This window comes from Globicephala melas, chromosome 6, assembly GCF_963455315.2.
Source record: "Globicephala melas chromosome 6, mGloMel1.2, whole genome shotgun sequence".
NCBI lineage: Eukaryota > Metazoa > Chordata > Mammalia > Artiodactyla > Delphinidae > Globicephala > Globicephala melas.
Window position 1 is genome coordinate 65,050,963 of NC_083319.1, and position 17,033 is coordinate 65,067,995.

Sequence of the window (17,033 nt, forward strand, 5' to 3'; positions counted from 1 at the left end):
AATATATTCCATCCATGATGCAAGAACCAGGTGGTATAAAAAAAAGAAAACTCTTAGAAATTAAAAATGTGAAATCAGGTGCTCGCTTCGGCAGCACATATACTAAAATTGGAACGATACAGAGAAGATTAGCATGGCCCCTGCGCAAGCATGATACGCAAATTCGTGAAGTGTTCCATATTTTTGGAAACAACCTAAGTGTCCATCATCGGATGAATGGATAAAGAAGATGTGGCACATATATACAGTGGAATATTACTCAGCCATAAAAAGAAACAAAATTGAGCTATTTGTAATGAGGTGGATGGACCTAGAGTCTGTCATACAGTGTGAGGTAAGTCAGAAAGAGAAAGACAAATACCGTATGCTAACACATATATATAGAATTTAAGAAATAAAAATATCATGAAGAACCTAGGGATAAGATAGGAATAAAGACACAGACCTACTAGAGAATGGACTTGAGGATATGGGGAGGGGGAAGGGTAAGCTGTGACAAAGTGGGAGAGTGGCATGGACATATATACACTACCAAACGTAAAATAGATAGCTAGTGGGAAGCAGCCACATAGCACAGGGAGATCAGCTCGGTGCTTTGTGACCACCTAGAAGGGTGGGATAGGGAGGGTGGGAGGGACAGAGACGCAAGAGGGAAGAGATATGGGAACATATGTATGTGTATAACTGATTCACTTTGTTATAAAGCAGAAACTAACACACCATTGTAAAGCAATTATACTCCAATAAAGATGTAAAAAATATGTGAAATCAGAAATGAAAAATATCAGTAGAAGCATTGGAAGATGAAGATGGAAGAAATATCCCAAAAATAGATTAAAAAAGGCAAACGTGGAAAAATAGGAGAGAAAAGGCAAGAAACTTTGAGGGCCAATCTGAATAATAGGTAATATTGAAAGAAAGAGATAAGAGAGAAAACAGAGAGGGATAAATGATTAATGAAATTACTTAAAAAAAATCTCAGAGCTGAAGGATATGAGTTGCCAGATTGAAAGGGTCCACAGAATATTCACCACAGTGGAAAAAAATAGACCCATGTGAAGGCATAGCATTATGAAATTCCAGAAAAATAGAGACCAAAAAAAGATCCTAAAGCTTTCAAAGAGAAAAGGAAAGGAAAGGAAAGAAAAATAAACCAGATGCAAAGGAACAGGAATCAAAATGGCCTCAAACTTTTTACCTGCAATACAGGATACTAAACCATACAATAATGTCTTGTAGAGAGAGTAACTGGATGGGAGGGAGACTTTTTGTACCTTTGATAATAACTTGTATTTTGAACATATGATCCATTCAAAACACAAATATAATTTAAAAATAATACTACTAACTGGCTTTTTTTTTTTGGTTTGTTTAACAAGTATGTTTGTACATATTTCCTCATTTTTATCTTTACAACAACTTTATTCCCACTGAGGGTTAGAGAGTCAGGGAGGTTTAATCAGGTGATAGGTGATGGAGCCAGACCTGGAAGCCTTTCATCACTTCTTTCTAGGTGCTGAGGCAAACAGCAGCCATAGTGAGTTGGGAAGTGATGGTTATTGTTGAGGTAATACTAGGATGAGAGGTGAATCGAGCCTAACTTTGGGGGAGTAAAGAGCTATAGTTCTAGGGTTCCCAACCTCAATTTTGTGACAGTATCAAGTGTAAGATATGCCACAACTAACTTGTTGCCAAGTCAAAAATCAAAATTTGTAATCTATCAAGTCTTTTTAAAAAGTAGCCCTATTATATGTCACACTTAAAAAATTTTTATTTTCTTGAATAGGAGAAAAAGCATTTGAGTTGCAGCTGGTGCATCTAAACTTGGGTGTGCCTCTAGGAATATGTCATAACAATTTCACAGCAAAATCACCTCTGTCTGGAGGGGAAGAAGAGATTGAGAAATTGTAGAATAGATTGGTTTTGGGACAGGAACTTTTCAAGAGTTCACTGGTATGAAGTGGTTAAATGTTTTGTCTTAATATCATGCTGTAATTGAAATCAGCTCCAATGCCTAGGTTTCTGAACTCCTACGGTTTTAATTTATGGTTGTAAATGTACCTATTATTCTTTTATATTTTTAATAGCTCAGAATGCAGAACTTCAGGGAAAGGCAAGTGGGATGGAGAAAGCATTCCAGACTTCCCAGCAGAAATGGAAAGAAGAATGCAGAAGATTTGAATGTGATTTGGAGGAAAGAGACAATATAATTCAAAACTGTGATCAAAAATATGATTTACTTATGAAAGAAAAAAGCAGACTAGAGAAAACTGTACAGGTAAAATATTTTATGAAGGAATTTTTTTATATTTAATATTCATTATATGTATTATACATTATTTGAAGTTATTTTTGGAAAGGAAAATACCAGAAAGCAAGAAAATCTAATTTCTTCCCCCCCCGCCCAACTCCCTTCCTTTCTCCCTCTCTTCTTTCCTTTTTAGGGGCATTTTTGCAGGTCTATTTTTTATATGCTTTAGCAATATATTAATATATATATTGTTTCTTTTGTGAAAAACAGTTTGAGATCTCTGATCAAAAAAAAAACCAACTCACTTATATGGGAATACTGTAAGAAGATAAGAACCCACAACCCTTTTGGTCCAGCAACATGAAAATTTGTAATTTTAAAAATGTGGGCCCCAGATTTTGACCTGAATATGCAATAAATGTAGAAAAATTTTTATGTATCTGATGTAAACTTCATTATCTGTGTAGGGTACATTCTATATAGGCACAGTATATAAATATTTGATGACCTTTTATTGAAATTATTGTGAGCTATTTATTCTCCCATTTTTTGTTCCTTTTTAGTCTCTAAAGTAAAAGTATGGTTTAATGTTGAAGTTGCCACCCACTTAAAAGATAGATTTTGAATTGTCTGTATTTGCCACTTTTTGGAAGTACCAATTTAAATTTAAAAATACATGATAGGGCTTCCCTGGTGGTGCAGTGGTCAAGAATCTGCCTGCCAATGCAGGGGACACAGGTTCGAGCCCTGGTCCAGGAAGATGCTGCGGAGCAACTAAGCCCGTGTGCCACAACTACTGAGACTGTGCTCTAGAGCCTGTGAGCCACAACTACTGAAGCCCGTGCTGCGCCTAGAGCCCGTGCTCCGCAATAAGAGAAGCCACCGCAGTGAGAAGCCTGCGCACCACAACTAAGAGTAGCCCCTGCTCGCTGCAACTAGAGAGAGCCCGTGTGCAGCAACAAAGACCCAACTCAGCCAAAAATAAATAAATAAATAAATAAATAAAATTACATGATAAAAATGCTCTACATTTACCACTGGTGTAAATGGCTTTTCAGAATATTGGAAATAAATCTTCACTAAAAATAATTTTACAAAAACATTTGTTAAATGTAAAAGTTTCAGCACAAAGGTTCCCTGACCTTGTCAGCATATCTCCTTTTGATTTCCTGCATGTCAACAGTCACAGTTTTCTCCTCTTTATTGTAATATTCCTAGACCTTGGAACAGTGCCTGGCATATACAAGGGCTCCATTAGTATTTGAATGGGGGGAGTTTAGGTGGCACCTGGAACTACAAGTCCCTGAACTGCTTTGTATAAACTTCTCCACATGAAATGTCTAGAGCTATGGGGAAAGAGGGTAATGGTGGCAGCAATCCTTATAGTCAATCAGCCTGCATCTCAAGATCTCTTTTATAGATCTTGATGTGATCTTCATCACCTGTTTGGTAGGAGAACTTTGCTTTGATTTTATACAATTGGCTTTGAACTAATCTGCACAGAGACCTTTGGGGATGAAGAGGAGTCACTCTTTTGCCCTAAGGGGAAAAAACCTCAAGGCTCCTCCTGTTGCCTTTCCATTAGTGAAAGTTGGGAGGGCAGTCTTTATTATGCAGAACCACGCTACAGTTTATAAGGACACAGGAGGCTTTCCCTCTGTCTCATATAAACCACAGAATCTTTCTCGTGTGTTAATGCAGACTTAGTTTAAAACCCTATAGTTTAGAAGATTGGGCTTCTTGGGAAACCTGCATTTTATACTTCTGAGATTTTGAACCAGATTAGATCTTGTAAATGTAGTACAACTCGGAAAACCCCAGAAGAAAAACCTCTTGCAAATATTGTTTATCTGTAGAACTAGAAATTAGTTAATAGTCTAAACCTAAAAAAATTTTTTTGACTTTTCAAATTTTTAACATTCTAGAGTTTCCTTATACTGATTTGTTGCACAAAACTCCTCCTTCTTCCCTTTGGTAAATACAGTGTTCTTTGTCAGATTTATATATAAATTATCAGGGATAATCCAAATAGTATTTCTATAGCTAATTAGAGCTTTCCATATTATCTCCTTTACATATAGATTACATATTTGCCAAACAATCTGCTTTGTTTTGTCTCTATCATATGATGCATTTTGTTCAATCCCCAGCAGTTAAATTTTTTGGAAAAATTGGGTTAAATATCTATATCTATTTATATCTATCTATCTATATATATATATGAAATGTTGCTTAAATTAAATGGGTAACCATAGTTTCTTATTCACATATACATTGTGATGACCAAAATATAATTATTCTATTAATTAATGATTTTAACATAAATTATAATGAGTTTTAACAGTCTGTATAGGTAAGGAGAGCCCTATGTATATTTAAATTGTGGATGAAGGAAGAAAGATAGCTTTTATTGATCTAATACTAAAACAAGATTTTATTCACGTAAAGGAAACGTTGGAAAAACATCAGCAGGAGAAGAATGAGATGGAGTCTCATATCAGGGAGACAGCATTGGAGGAATTTAGATTACAAGCAGAACAATGGGAAGCAGAAAGAAGAGAGTTACAATTTATAGTACAGGTATTTTAAAAATAATAATAAATATGTCATTTTAATGCTTATGAAATTAAAAATTACCTTAGTGTGATAATTGACTCGCTTACTCAAGGAAAAAATAATTCCTAGTCTTTGCTCTCTGGAAGGCCATGTTTCATTTGTAGTTACATGACAATATGGGCAACTGTTTCCAAAAGATACTATTAGAATTGGGTGACTTCTGCATAAATTATTTGATTTTTAAAGGACACCTATACATTTGGCATTTAGTTTTCCAGTTTAAAATATGAGACTGTTAGCAGCCTTTAACAACATAAAGAAATAGAATAATCAGATTTTGGTATTAGAGGATGCTTATAAATCATATAATATAGTGATTTTTTTTGGAACTCTTTTTAAGAAGTGCAAATTCTTAATCATGTTCTTTTAACCTCTTCCCCGCAAAATCACAGAATCCCCCAGGCTTCGAGTAGTCCAATTTGAAAATCACTGATTACATCTAATCCCCATTATAGATGAGCAGATGGCAATCTGTGATTTACTCACACCATAGACTGAGTGATTAGTGTGGGAAAAGACTACAAGTCTCCAGATTTTTACTCCTGTTCACTTTGCATTCTTTCAGGAGATTATATGTAAATTATTTTGAAGGAGAGGTAGGAGAAATGAAAACTGTTCATTCACTAACCAACTAATTTAAAATTTCAAATAAATTTCCATCATTTCTTCTCTTATTTATTCTGTGGTAAGACAACATTTTTTCTACACAAAATGACAAATTGAAATATAGTCTTTATATAGATGTCAAAGAGATGCATTATTTACAGAATGAAAAATACCCATCTAAAATAAATTTTAGAGTTGCTTTGTGTTACGAACAATTTTGTGAGATGAAGGCGGCCCAAAACCTGCAGAGAATAGAAAGCACCTTATTTCTTTAAGAGTGAAAGCTGGCAGTAAACAGTGGAAATACTGAATTTGTTGTATATGTAAGTGTTCAGAATACCAACAAAATCATATCTTTACCAAACCTTTGGTCCTTGGGCAATCCTTTTCTTCCCAGTCTCTCCCTCTGTGGAATTTGGAAAGACAGTCACTCTCTAGACCTCTTAGTATTTTTTTATTTTATTTTATGTTATTTTATTTGTTTTTGAGATTTTATAAAGGCTTTATTTGTCATACATGCGCCAACCACTGGAAATAAATTAAGCAGAGGTAATGGTAAATATATTTTCAGATTTTCTTATGATATAAAGCTAATTATACTCTTTATTAGTAGACTTGAACTCTCTAAGGCCATGACTTCAAATTTGTCTAACATGAATAACTTATGCTTTATTAGTAACCCCATTTATTATTTGCTTCTTTAACTTTTTATTTTATATTGGAGTATAGTTGATTAACAATGTTGTGTTAGTTTCAGGTATACAACAAAGTCTGTGAGTCTGTCTCTCTTCCGTAAATAAGTTCATTTCTATCTTTTTAAAAAAAAATTCCACACATAAGCGATATCACACACGATATTTCTCTTTCTCTGTCTGACTTACTTCACTCAGTATGACAGTCTCTAGGTCCATCCATGTTGCTGCAAAGTTCTTTCCAAGTTTCATTCTTTTTAATGGCTGAGTAATATTCCATTGTATATATGTACCACATCTTCTTTATCCATTCTTTCATCGATGGACATTTATTTATGTTGCTCCCATGTCTTGGCTATTGTAAACAGCACTGCAGTGAACACTGGGGTGCATGAATCCTTTCGGACCATGTTTTTCTCCCAGTATATGCCCAGGAGTGGGATTGTAGGATCATATGATAGCTCTGTTTTTAGCTCCTGTTATTTTTAGAGTCTGCTTGTAATTTGTATAGTTAGTTGTCTCATTCATTCAGTCACTCGTTCATTTATTCATTCCCTAAGTACTTTCTGAGTTCCTACTGTGGGTCCTGAAGATATAAAATTGATTAAGATATGATTTCTGTCCTAAAAGATATCTCAACATGGAGAGACATGTAAAGAGAGAAAATATATTGTAATATAATAACAAATAATTGTAACAAATAATTTTGAACAAAATGCTATGGGATCATAAAAGAGAAATAAATTAATTGCCTGGGAGATTGGGGAGATCACCACAGAGCAGAGGACATTTGAGCTGTTGTTGATAATTGTCTTCAGGGTTACCTAGAACAAACAAGTACACGTAAGTAAATGAAAATAACCCTTTTATTATCTATTATTTTTTGGCTGCGTTGGGTCTTCATTGCTGTGCGCGGGCTTTCTTTAGTTGCAGCTAGTGGGGGCTACTCTTTGTTCTGGTGTGCAGGCGTCTCATTGTGGCTTCTCTTGTTGTGGAGCACGGGCTCTAGGCACGTGGGCTTCAGTAGTTGCAGCACATGGGCTCAGTAGTTGCAGCATGTGGGCCCTAGAGTGCAGGCTCAGTAGTTGTGGCACACGGGCTTAGTTGCTCCATGGCATGTGGGATCTTCGTGGACCAGGGATCGAACCCGTGTCCCCTTTATTGGCAGGTGGATTCTTAACCACTGCACCACCAGGGAAGTCCCAACCCCCCCCCTTTTTTAAAAATACTCAGAAATTTCCAGCGCTACCAGTCAGAAGCCCGGAACTTATAAAATATGCTGCAGAGACCTGTATTTAAATGTGTGGATGATGTGATTTTGATAACAGTTTCCTGGTCAATCCTGTAAATCTCACATGAAATATACGTGGTTACATCAGACTTTATATTATGAAGTGTTAAGATAATTTGAAATTCTGTATGAATCTTTATTATGTGTGGGAAGAATAGGGGAATATACTCCTTAGTTACTACCATCTTCTGTGAAATAGATTTTATTGTACTCTGTAACCAAAATGTTCAGAACACTGTCTCTTAATTTCTTGTCCTTTTTATTTTAACAAAAGAAAACTGCTTTTCCTTTTATAAAGCAAGCTTAGAAACCTTTTATATTTTAAAAAAGTCCTTTTTAAAACAACTTGAGGGATAGATGGAAATTCTCTCTCTATTGGCTGTTGATGGGTTCAGGTTTCCATCCTATAATTAGGTGTTAGTATCACATAGTGTTCTTTTGTGTAGCTCTCTAAGGGAATTCAGTTTTTAAAATAAGTTTTAAATAAACCTACATGAAGCTCCATCTTTAACAGACAAAGCTGGTATAATATTTCTCTCATCTGGGCTTTAGAATTCAGGCTCACTATAAAAAGCAAATCTTAATTTTATGCCATGTCTCCTTTCTTTCCCAGTAATTGAAGTGCTGAATAGAGGTGTACTTCTCTGGAATATTAATGGAGTTACCTCATTTTAAGAAAGTGTTTTTCATTTTTTAAATGCCTGTCCTCTTTTGATAAACATAAAAATTCCATGTCTTTAGCATTATTTGAAATTTCAAACCAAAGCAAAGCCATGGTAATTTTAGAATGATGTGTTTATATTGATCTTGGAAAAAATATGTTATTTTTTATCTCTATTTATTTAAAATTTTTATTTAAAATGAACATTTGTTTTTATTTATTTCTTTGTTTTCTGCAATAGAAATGTGAACTTTGAGGATGCTTATTAGCCACGAGCTTTTCTATTGTAGGCAGTGTGGGACGTGCAGTGGTAAACCATCATACTCTGTCCTTTGTCATTTTTATAGTTCATTTCAATGTATAACTCATCAGTAGGATTGAAAGCATTTAGAAGATGAATGTATGTTTTTCATATTTAATTTATTTCCAAAATTCTGTAACTAAGCCAGGGAACAAAGTGCCCTTTCCTCATTCACTGACTAAATTTGGTTTATATATCTAGTGATCAAGGGGTGGGAGATTTTGTGATGGCAAAAGAGCGTGGGAAATGTAGACTGAAAATAATACCGCAGACTGAAGAAGGAGGAGGAAGAGTGGGGGGGCGAGGGGGTAAAGGAAGGTATCAGACTAGGTGTGGGCATCAATCACTGGCTGTATGATAAGACAGCAGCTAGGGATTGGGGTACAACATGTCAGAGATTGACCTGGTAAGCACAGTTGTGATCTAGGGACAGCTTGGAGTAAGTTGCATGAAAAGGAAGTATTTCAGAGTTTTGCCTTAAATGATCTAGGGTAGCAAGGAGCTTTTCTTGGTAGCTTCCGGGGAAACTGTCTGCTGGTGCCCTTTGTAAGCAAATGGCATAGAAAGTGAGTCTGTCACTGGTACTGCCTGTTTCCAAACAGGAAATATCTTAATATTCAGTTTATAAAATTACATAATATTGTTCTTATTGTAAAAATGCCCCGAATTTAGGGAAAGTTAAAAGCACAAAGTGAAGGAATCCCCCCCTCCCCTGCAGGCCTGCCTGCTCCAGTCCTACTCCTCATCTAAGGGTGTATAAACATATATTATTATATTTACATAAATATGCCTCAGTAATATTTGGCATCCATCTTTTGATATTCTTACACTATTCTTGTAGTGTTTGAAGCTTTTCTGTCATGTGGAAGTTCCTAATACATTTAACAAATCCCTTATTGATAGACATTTTATTTCCTTCAAAAGTTTTTGCTTTAATTTAAAATGATTCACTAACATTCTTGTCCATATCTTTGCGCTGTTGTACATGTGATTTAGCTGTGTAAATGCCTAGAAGTATAATTGCTTGGTCTTCAAGTTTATGGATTTATAATTTGTGATAGGTATTACATAAAGTTAGTACTAGTTTATACTCTACAGTAGTAAACACTATTCTTGATTGTAGAACTATGCTGGCTTTGGGGATTTAGAGAGATAACCATGTACTAGACTAAGGTTGTAACTATATCTATATTGATATATTTCATAAGTTAGGAAGGGGGAGTGCTTTAGCTCTGATATGTTTCTAATTACTTTAATCCTTCAGACTTGAAACCATATTTTGGAGTTCAAGAAATAGTGTTTATATGAGTAAGTATAAAGAATTATACTTTTGGGGCTATGTTTCTGGAAGGTGTGGAAAGAAAGCAAGTTTATTTTCTAAGAGCACAGTGTGGTTTGCTTTGATGTTAAATGTCAGTTCAAAAACAAGCTCCATTTTAAAATATTGTAAGTTCAACACCTCCCTCTAGTGGAGAAAAGAAAAACTCACTCAGTTTCCTCTAAATGTGATTTTATTTGTTACAGACACACACACACTCTTCACTGTAAGGATCCAGGTAGCTTTGGTTTGATGAGAAAATAAATTCTGTGACAAAAATTAAAAAAATTTATTTTGGAGCAGGCAAGTTAATCTTGATGTATAACTGCATGAGGTATTTTATAGTTCTTTTGGAATTTTCTTTTATGTTATAATGTACTCCAGACATGGATTGCGTTGATTAAACCATACACCTATTATAAATATTTGAACATACAAAAAATAACAGATATTAATATATAATTAATACTCAATATAACCAACCAATACCATTAATATAGCCAACACTTACCATCTAGATCATGTGTTTGTCATATTTGCTTAAAATTCATAATGAATTTCATATAACTGAAGACTGAATCACTTCACCATCCCACCACCACCTCACCGCCAAAAGATAACCATCATTCTGAAGTTGGTGTTTAATTTTCTGTCTGTAAACATTGATGATACATCATTTTTTTTTAGTATTTTGTATATTTTTAAAATATACATACAGTATCACAGAGTATGAGTCTCTGTCCAACTTGTCTTTCTCACTTGTGTTTTTGAGACTTAGCCAAGTTAATAAACGATCTCTGGTTCATTCAATTTAACTGATCTATAGTATTTTATCCTATGCATATGTCATAATTAGTTTATCCATTACTGGATTGATTGAGATTTAAGTTCTTTCCAAGTTTCAATTATTGCAGACAATGCTTCCATGAACATCAAATATTTTTGTTTGTGTGGGATATATTTAGCGTGTATGCAATTATTAAGAGGTAAAATATATGCTAAATTATTCTCCCAAGGGGTTGTATCAATTTGAGAGAAGAGTTCCTCTTCCCTTGCAGTCTCTTGAACACTTGGTATTTTTCAGATTTAATTTCTATTTAAATTTATTTTTGTCTGCGTCTGGTCTTAGTTGCGGCATGCGGGATCTTTCGTTGGGGCATGTGGGCTTCTCTCTAGTTGTGGCATGCGGGATTTTTCCTCTCTCTAGTTGCGCGCAGGCTCCAGAGAGCGTGGGCTCTGTAGTTTGCTGCATGTGGGCTCTCTAGTTGAGGAGCGCGGGCTCAGTAGTGGCGCTCGGGCTTAGTTGCCCCGCGGCATAGGTGGGATCTTAGTTCCCCAACCAGGGATCGAACCTGGATCCTCTGCACTGGAAGGCAGACTCTTTACCACTGGACCACCGGGGAAGTCCCCAGATTTAATTTCTTTTGCAATAGGATGCGTGTGAAATTGTCTCTCGCTCTTGCTTAAATTTCTATTTCCCTGACGTGGAGCATGTTATGTTTATTGGCCATTCATGTTTCTTCTTCTGTGAACTGCAACTTTATATTTTTTCCCCTTTTCCTTTTGGATTGTTTGTATATTCTTACTGACTTATAAGAGTTTTTAATATATTTGGTTGCTTGGTTACTTGGATCTCCATGGCAAACATCTTTTTCCTCTTTGGGGAGACATGGAGACTATCCACACTGTTTGATGTGCACTTTAAAATTTTAATGTAGTTGAATGTATCAGTTTTTTCCTTTATTGATAGTGCTTTTTGTGTCTCGTATAATCTAAAGTCATAAAGAAAAATATATTTTTCTGTATAGAGCATGAAGGAGGGTCTAATTTTATTTTTTTCAAATGGATAACCAAATGTCCCTGTACTAGTTATTCACTTGTCTATTCTGTTACCACTTATTGATTTAAAATGTCATCTGTGTCATATATCAAGTTCCTTTATATCTAAGGTTTGGTTTCTGGTGCTCTGTTCTGTTTCACTTACATGTTGGTCTATTTCTGAACCAATACTAAATTGTTTTATTTACCATGGCTTTAGAGTAAATCAGATAGGGCAAGTTCCCTCCTCCATATTCTTAATATTTTTTGAGGGGGGGTGGGGAGGAGAGTTATTCTTATCCTTTTAATATTCCATATGAGTTTGAGAATTGGCTTGTTACATTCCACCAAGAAACCTTGCTGTAATTTTGATTGGAATTGAATTGGATTTATAGGTCAGTTTGGCATAAATTGACATCCTTAATTTCTTCTGTTTTCCATCCTTTTATATTTTTGTTCTATTTTTGAGGAGATTTCTTCAATTTTATATAGCAACTTTTCTGTTGAATTCTCATTTCTGCATTTGGGTTTGTGTGTGTGTGTGTGTGTGTGTGTGGTACGCGGGCCTCTCACTGTTGCGGCCTCTCCCGTTGCAGAGCACAGGCTCCGGACACGCAGGCTCAGCGGCCATGGCTCACAGGCCCAGCTGCTCTGCGGCATGTGGGATCTTCCTGGACCGGGGCACGAACCAGTGTCCCCTGCATCGGCAGGTGGACTCTCAACCACTGCGCCACCAGGGAAGCCCCTGCTTTTGGGTTTTTAATTTACAAGAGCTGTTTCTTGTTTCTTGGCTATACCTTTTTATAGTAGAGTCTTCTTATTTCATGTTTGTAATACCTTATTTTAGCTCTCTGAGGATGGAAGTCATACTTGTTTTGAAGGTGGTTCCCCTCATTCTTCCCCCCTAGATTGTCTTTGTTTTTTCTGAGTGTTTGACCCCATTTGTCTGAGTTTCACATGAGAAGCTTTCCTCAAATGTCTGCTGATCCTTGGCTGTATGTTCATGTTTAAAAATGAAGCACTAAAAAGCTGGGAGAAAGCTCTGTGTATGTGGAGCCTTTCCATTTAATTGGGGAACCTTAAAAATGCCGGGACCTGCAGCTCTTTTCCCTTGGACTGGTAGTTTCCCCACAAAGGAGTCTTCTAGTCTTCTTGTGCTTATAGTACCTTAAGTGTAGGAGTCAATGTTCTGGGAGCTGAAGAGAGAAAGGGAGCCGTGAAGTCTCACTGCCCACTATTTCCCAATCTCCTAATTTTTAGTAAGGTGTCTTACCCTGACTTTCAGTCGTGTCTGGTTTTCATGACCTCAGAACCTTTTTGGGGCAACCTCTCTTGTTAGTAAATAAACTCTTTCTCTTTTTCCAGGATGGAGAGGGGACTTTGTCAGGGAGGGAGTTGGCAAAGGAGATCTGAGGATATAACTAACTGCTGTTTACAGAGGCTTCCAACAGTGTTCTGTATTCATTGCTACCCCATGGCTTGGCTTCAGGGATGATTGCTGCTTCCAATTTCTGATCTTTTATGGATATGAATTCAGCTTGCTATTAGGCTCTTCCCTTTTTGAGTATTTAACATAGTTGAGAAAGCTGAAACCTGTCATTTATCACTTGTCCATTTACTTTCCATCTTGCAAATTTGCTTTTGACATCTCTTGTTGGCTGTCATCTTTTCTGCCACTCATTTTTATTCTATCTTCATTTAAGTGGGATTTCAGGAGCAAGCAGAGATGATTGGATAGCTTTGATCCAATCTGTTTAACTGGTGGTGCTCTCTTTCTGCTCTTTCTACATATGACCTTCTGAGACCTTAGAGTCTCACTCATATTTGAGCTCTGGTTTTACTGAATGTTTTTTAGTATTAAAAGCAGCTAGGGTGCTGGCTTTCATAGCTACAGTTCTTTTTTTTTTTCTTTCCAGTTTTATTGAGACATACTTGACATATACACTCTGTAAGTTTAAGGTGTACAACGTGAATGATTTGATATATATATATACTGCAAAATGATTACAAGTTTAGTTAACTTCCATTACCTCACACAGTTACAGATATTTTTTTTCTTGAGATGAGAACTTTTAAGATCTACTCCCTTAGTAACTTTCAAATATACAATATGGTAATGTTAACTATAGCCATCATGCTATACATCATATCTTAATATTCAGTTTATAAAATTTTTACCGTTTTTTTTTTTGCGGTACGCGGGCCTCTCACTGCTGCGGCCTCTCCCGCCGCAGAGCAACAGGAGACGCGCAGGCTCAGCGGCCATGGCCCACCGGCACATCCGCCCCGCGGCACGTGGGATCCTCCCGGACCGGGGCACGAACCCGCGTCCCCTGCATCGGCAGGCGGACCCCCAACCACTGCGCCACCAGGGAAGCCCTATAAAATTTTTATAAAATAAAATTTTTATGACATACAGTATTACAGTCTTTCCATAAAACAGTATTGGAAACATTGTTAAATTAAAAAAACCACTTACCTGTGATCATGGGCTAATACTCAGTTTCTCCAATTATTAGAGAGAGATGTACGATATGGCAATGTGAATCCTCGAAGGCAAAGTTATAAAACAGAAAACTAACACATTATTAATTTTATATTAAATATCACTCACCTTATGCCTATGTAAGGATAGACTCTCTACTTCAATACAGATCTTGCACATGATGTTCAACGCGATGAATACTTAGATGATGATGCTGACAAAAGCATCTCATATAGTTCTTGCTGTACAGTTATTCAGTTTTCACACGAAAACACACACATACACAACAGATAAGTTTATTAACTGTATGGCATGATGATTATTTGCTATTCATTAAGTGGAAATGGGTCATGTAAAGGTCTTCATCCTTGTCATCTTCATGTTGAGTTGGCTGAGGAGGACGAGGGCTTGGTCTCGCTGTCTCAGGGGCGGCAGTGGTGGAAGAGACGCAGGAGATGGAAGGGGAGGCAGGAGAGGCAGGCACACTAGTGTAACTTTATGGAAATACATTGTCCTTTCTGTCTGCCGCTTTTGCTTTTTCATTTCTCTAAAAATGTTTCTATATGATACCAATCCTTTTTTCATTGTTTGCTTTAGTTTCAGTGCCCATGTCATAGAAGGGTCCATGTTGTAAAACAAGTCAAAAGCAGTCTTGAAATCAGCACCCTTCTACCAGATTGCCTAATGTCAATTTGTTTTCTGGCACTGCTTCTTCTATGTCTTCTTCCGTATCATCTGACACTGGTTTAGAAACACTCATCTCCATCAGGAAATCTTCTGTTAATTCCTCTGGTGTGCTGTCTCAGCTCTTGAACTTCTCCAAGATTCATATCTTGAAACCCTTCACCCCCCCCTTTTTTTTTTGGCTATATCTATGACCTCTTTCACGATTTCCTTGACTGGCTCTGTCGTAAACTCTGTGAAGTCACGGACAACATCTGGCCACAGTTTTCTCTCACAGTTTTCTTTCTTTATTGTTTCCGGATTGATGGCTTTCACAGCTTTTTCTGTAACAACAATGGGATTTTTTCAATGCTGTAATCCTTCCAGACTTTTATGATGTTCTCTCAATCAGGGTTCTCTTCCATAGCGTTGACCATCCTTTCTATAGAGTACCGTGTATAATGAGTGTTTAAGGTTCTTATGACCCCCTGATCGAGAGGCTGAATTAGAGATGTTGTATTTGGGTAAAGTGGACCATTTTAGTGTCTTTGGTGTTAAACTTATGGGGTTCTGGGTGGCCAGAGGCATTTCCAATAACAAAAGAACTTTAAAAGGCAGTCCCTTACTGGCAAGGTATTTCCTGACTTCAGGGACAAAGCATTGATGGAACCAATGCAGAAAACATATTCTTGTTGTTTAGGCCTTCTTGTTGTACAACCAAAGGACTGGCAGCTCAGGGGTTAGCAGCTTTGTAGATAAGGGCAGTACTGATCATAAATCCAACTGCATTTGCACAAAACAATAGAGTTAGCCTATCCCTTCCTACCTTAAACCCTGGTGCTTGCTTCTCTTCCTTATGAGTAAATGTCCTTGGGCATTTTTTTCCAGAATAGGGCATTTTTGTCTGCATTAAAAACCTGTTCAGGCAGATATCATTTCTCCTCAATGATTTCCTTTTTTTAAATTGAATTATAGTTGATTTACAATGTCGCGCTATTTTCTGCTGTACAGCAGTGACTCAATTATACACAATATACATTTAAAAAATATTCTTTTCCATTATGGTTTATACCAGGAGATTGGATATACTTCCCTGTGCTCTGCAGTAGGACCCTCTTGTTTATCCATTCTAAATGGATAAATGCATCTACTAAACCCAAACTCCAGTCCATTCCTCTCCCTCCCCCACTTCCCCTTGGTAACTACAAGTCTGTTCTCTATGTCGGTGAGTCTGTTTCTGTTTTGTAGATAGCTTCATTTGTGCCATATTTTAGCCCTCAGTGATTTTCTTAAAGGCATCTGGGAACTTGTCTGCTGCCTCTTGGTTTTCAGAAGTTGCCTCTTCTGTTATCTTGGCATTTTTAAAGCCAAACCTCTTTTTAAAATTATCAAACCATTCTTTGCTGGCATTAAATTCTCCAGCTTTAGATCCTTCACCATCCTTTTGCTTTAAGTTGTCATATAGTGACTTCACTTTTTCTCGAACCATATTAGAGTCTATAGTTACGCCTTTCTCAGAGCAATGCTGCACCCAGGTACGCCTTTCTCAGAGCAATGCTGCACCCACATAAAAGCTGCCTTTTCTTTTTTTTTTTTATTGTGGTACGCGGGCCTCTCACTGTTGTGGCCTCTTCCGTTGTGGAGCACAGGCTCTGGACGCACAGGCTCAGCGGCCATGGCTCACGGGCCCAGCCGCTTCGCGGCATGTGGGATCTTCCCGGACCAGGGCACGAACCCGTGTCCCCTGCATAGGCAGGCAGACTCTCAACCACTGCGCCACCAGGGAAGCCCTAGATTTATATATTTTTTTTATGGTAGTAAATGATAAAATAGATTAGAATCTACATATTTTATGCATTCTTGACATACATTTTTCTTATTTTTTTGATATTTCTAGGCTATGCAGTTTGTCTGTGAGTTTTTTCAACTTGTCACAAATCTCCAAAAAATTATCGAATGTGTTTATTGAAAAAAATCTACGTATAAATGGACCCATGCAGTTCAAACACATACCCATGTTGTTCAGGGGTCAACTGTGTATATAATATATATATATATATATATATATATATATATATGTATGCATCTGTATACTTTTATACTATATTTTATTTCTTTATCCATTGATGGACATTAAGGTTATTTCCATGTCTTGGCTGTTGTATTGAGGTTGTTGATTTTCAAGGCCACCAGGAGTTGGGGGAAGGGAGTGTGGAATTAGGGTGAGTTTAAATGCTACAAAGCTTGCTATTCTTACTGAGATTCAGCTGATTTTCTTGAATAAATGCTTCTTAGATTATTGCAAGCTTTTGGTTAATTTTCAGTTATGAA

General features: G+C 36.7%; 1 protein-coding gene and 1 non-coding gene across 10 annotated transcripts in view; both read left to right on the forward strand.

Annotated features, from left to right (window-relative positions):
- The window catches only part of CCDC171 (coiled-coil domain containing 171), a 362,751-nt gene that overhangs the window by 38,247 nt on the left and 307,471 nt on the right, over positions 1–17,033 (forward strand). For 8 of the 9 annotated variants that reach the window (XM_060300955.1, XM_030840654.2, XM_060300958.1 and 5 more), the window contains 2 exons: positions 2,088–2,278; positions 4,700–4,831. In XM_060300955.1, coding sequence (XP_060156938.1) covers positions 2,088–2,278; positions 4,700–4,831 — 323 coding nt within the window. The remainder of the gene's footprint in view (positions 1–2,087; positions 2,279–4,699; positions 4,832–17,033) is intronic. The other variant, XM_060300957.1, reaches the window with a different exon arrangement.
- On the forward strand, positions 79–185 carry LOC115844035 (U6 spliceosomal RNA). The gene has a single exon (XR_004035950.1). It is a non-coding gene; the product is annotated as a U6 spliceosomal RNA (small nuclear RNA).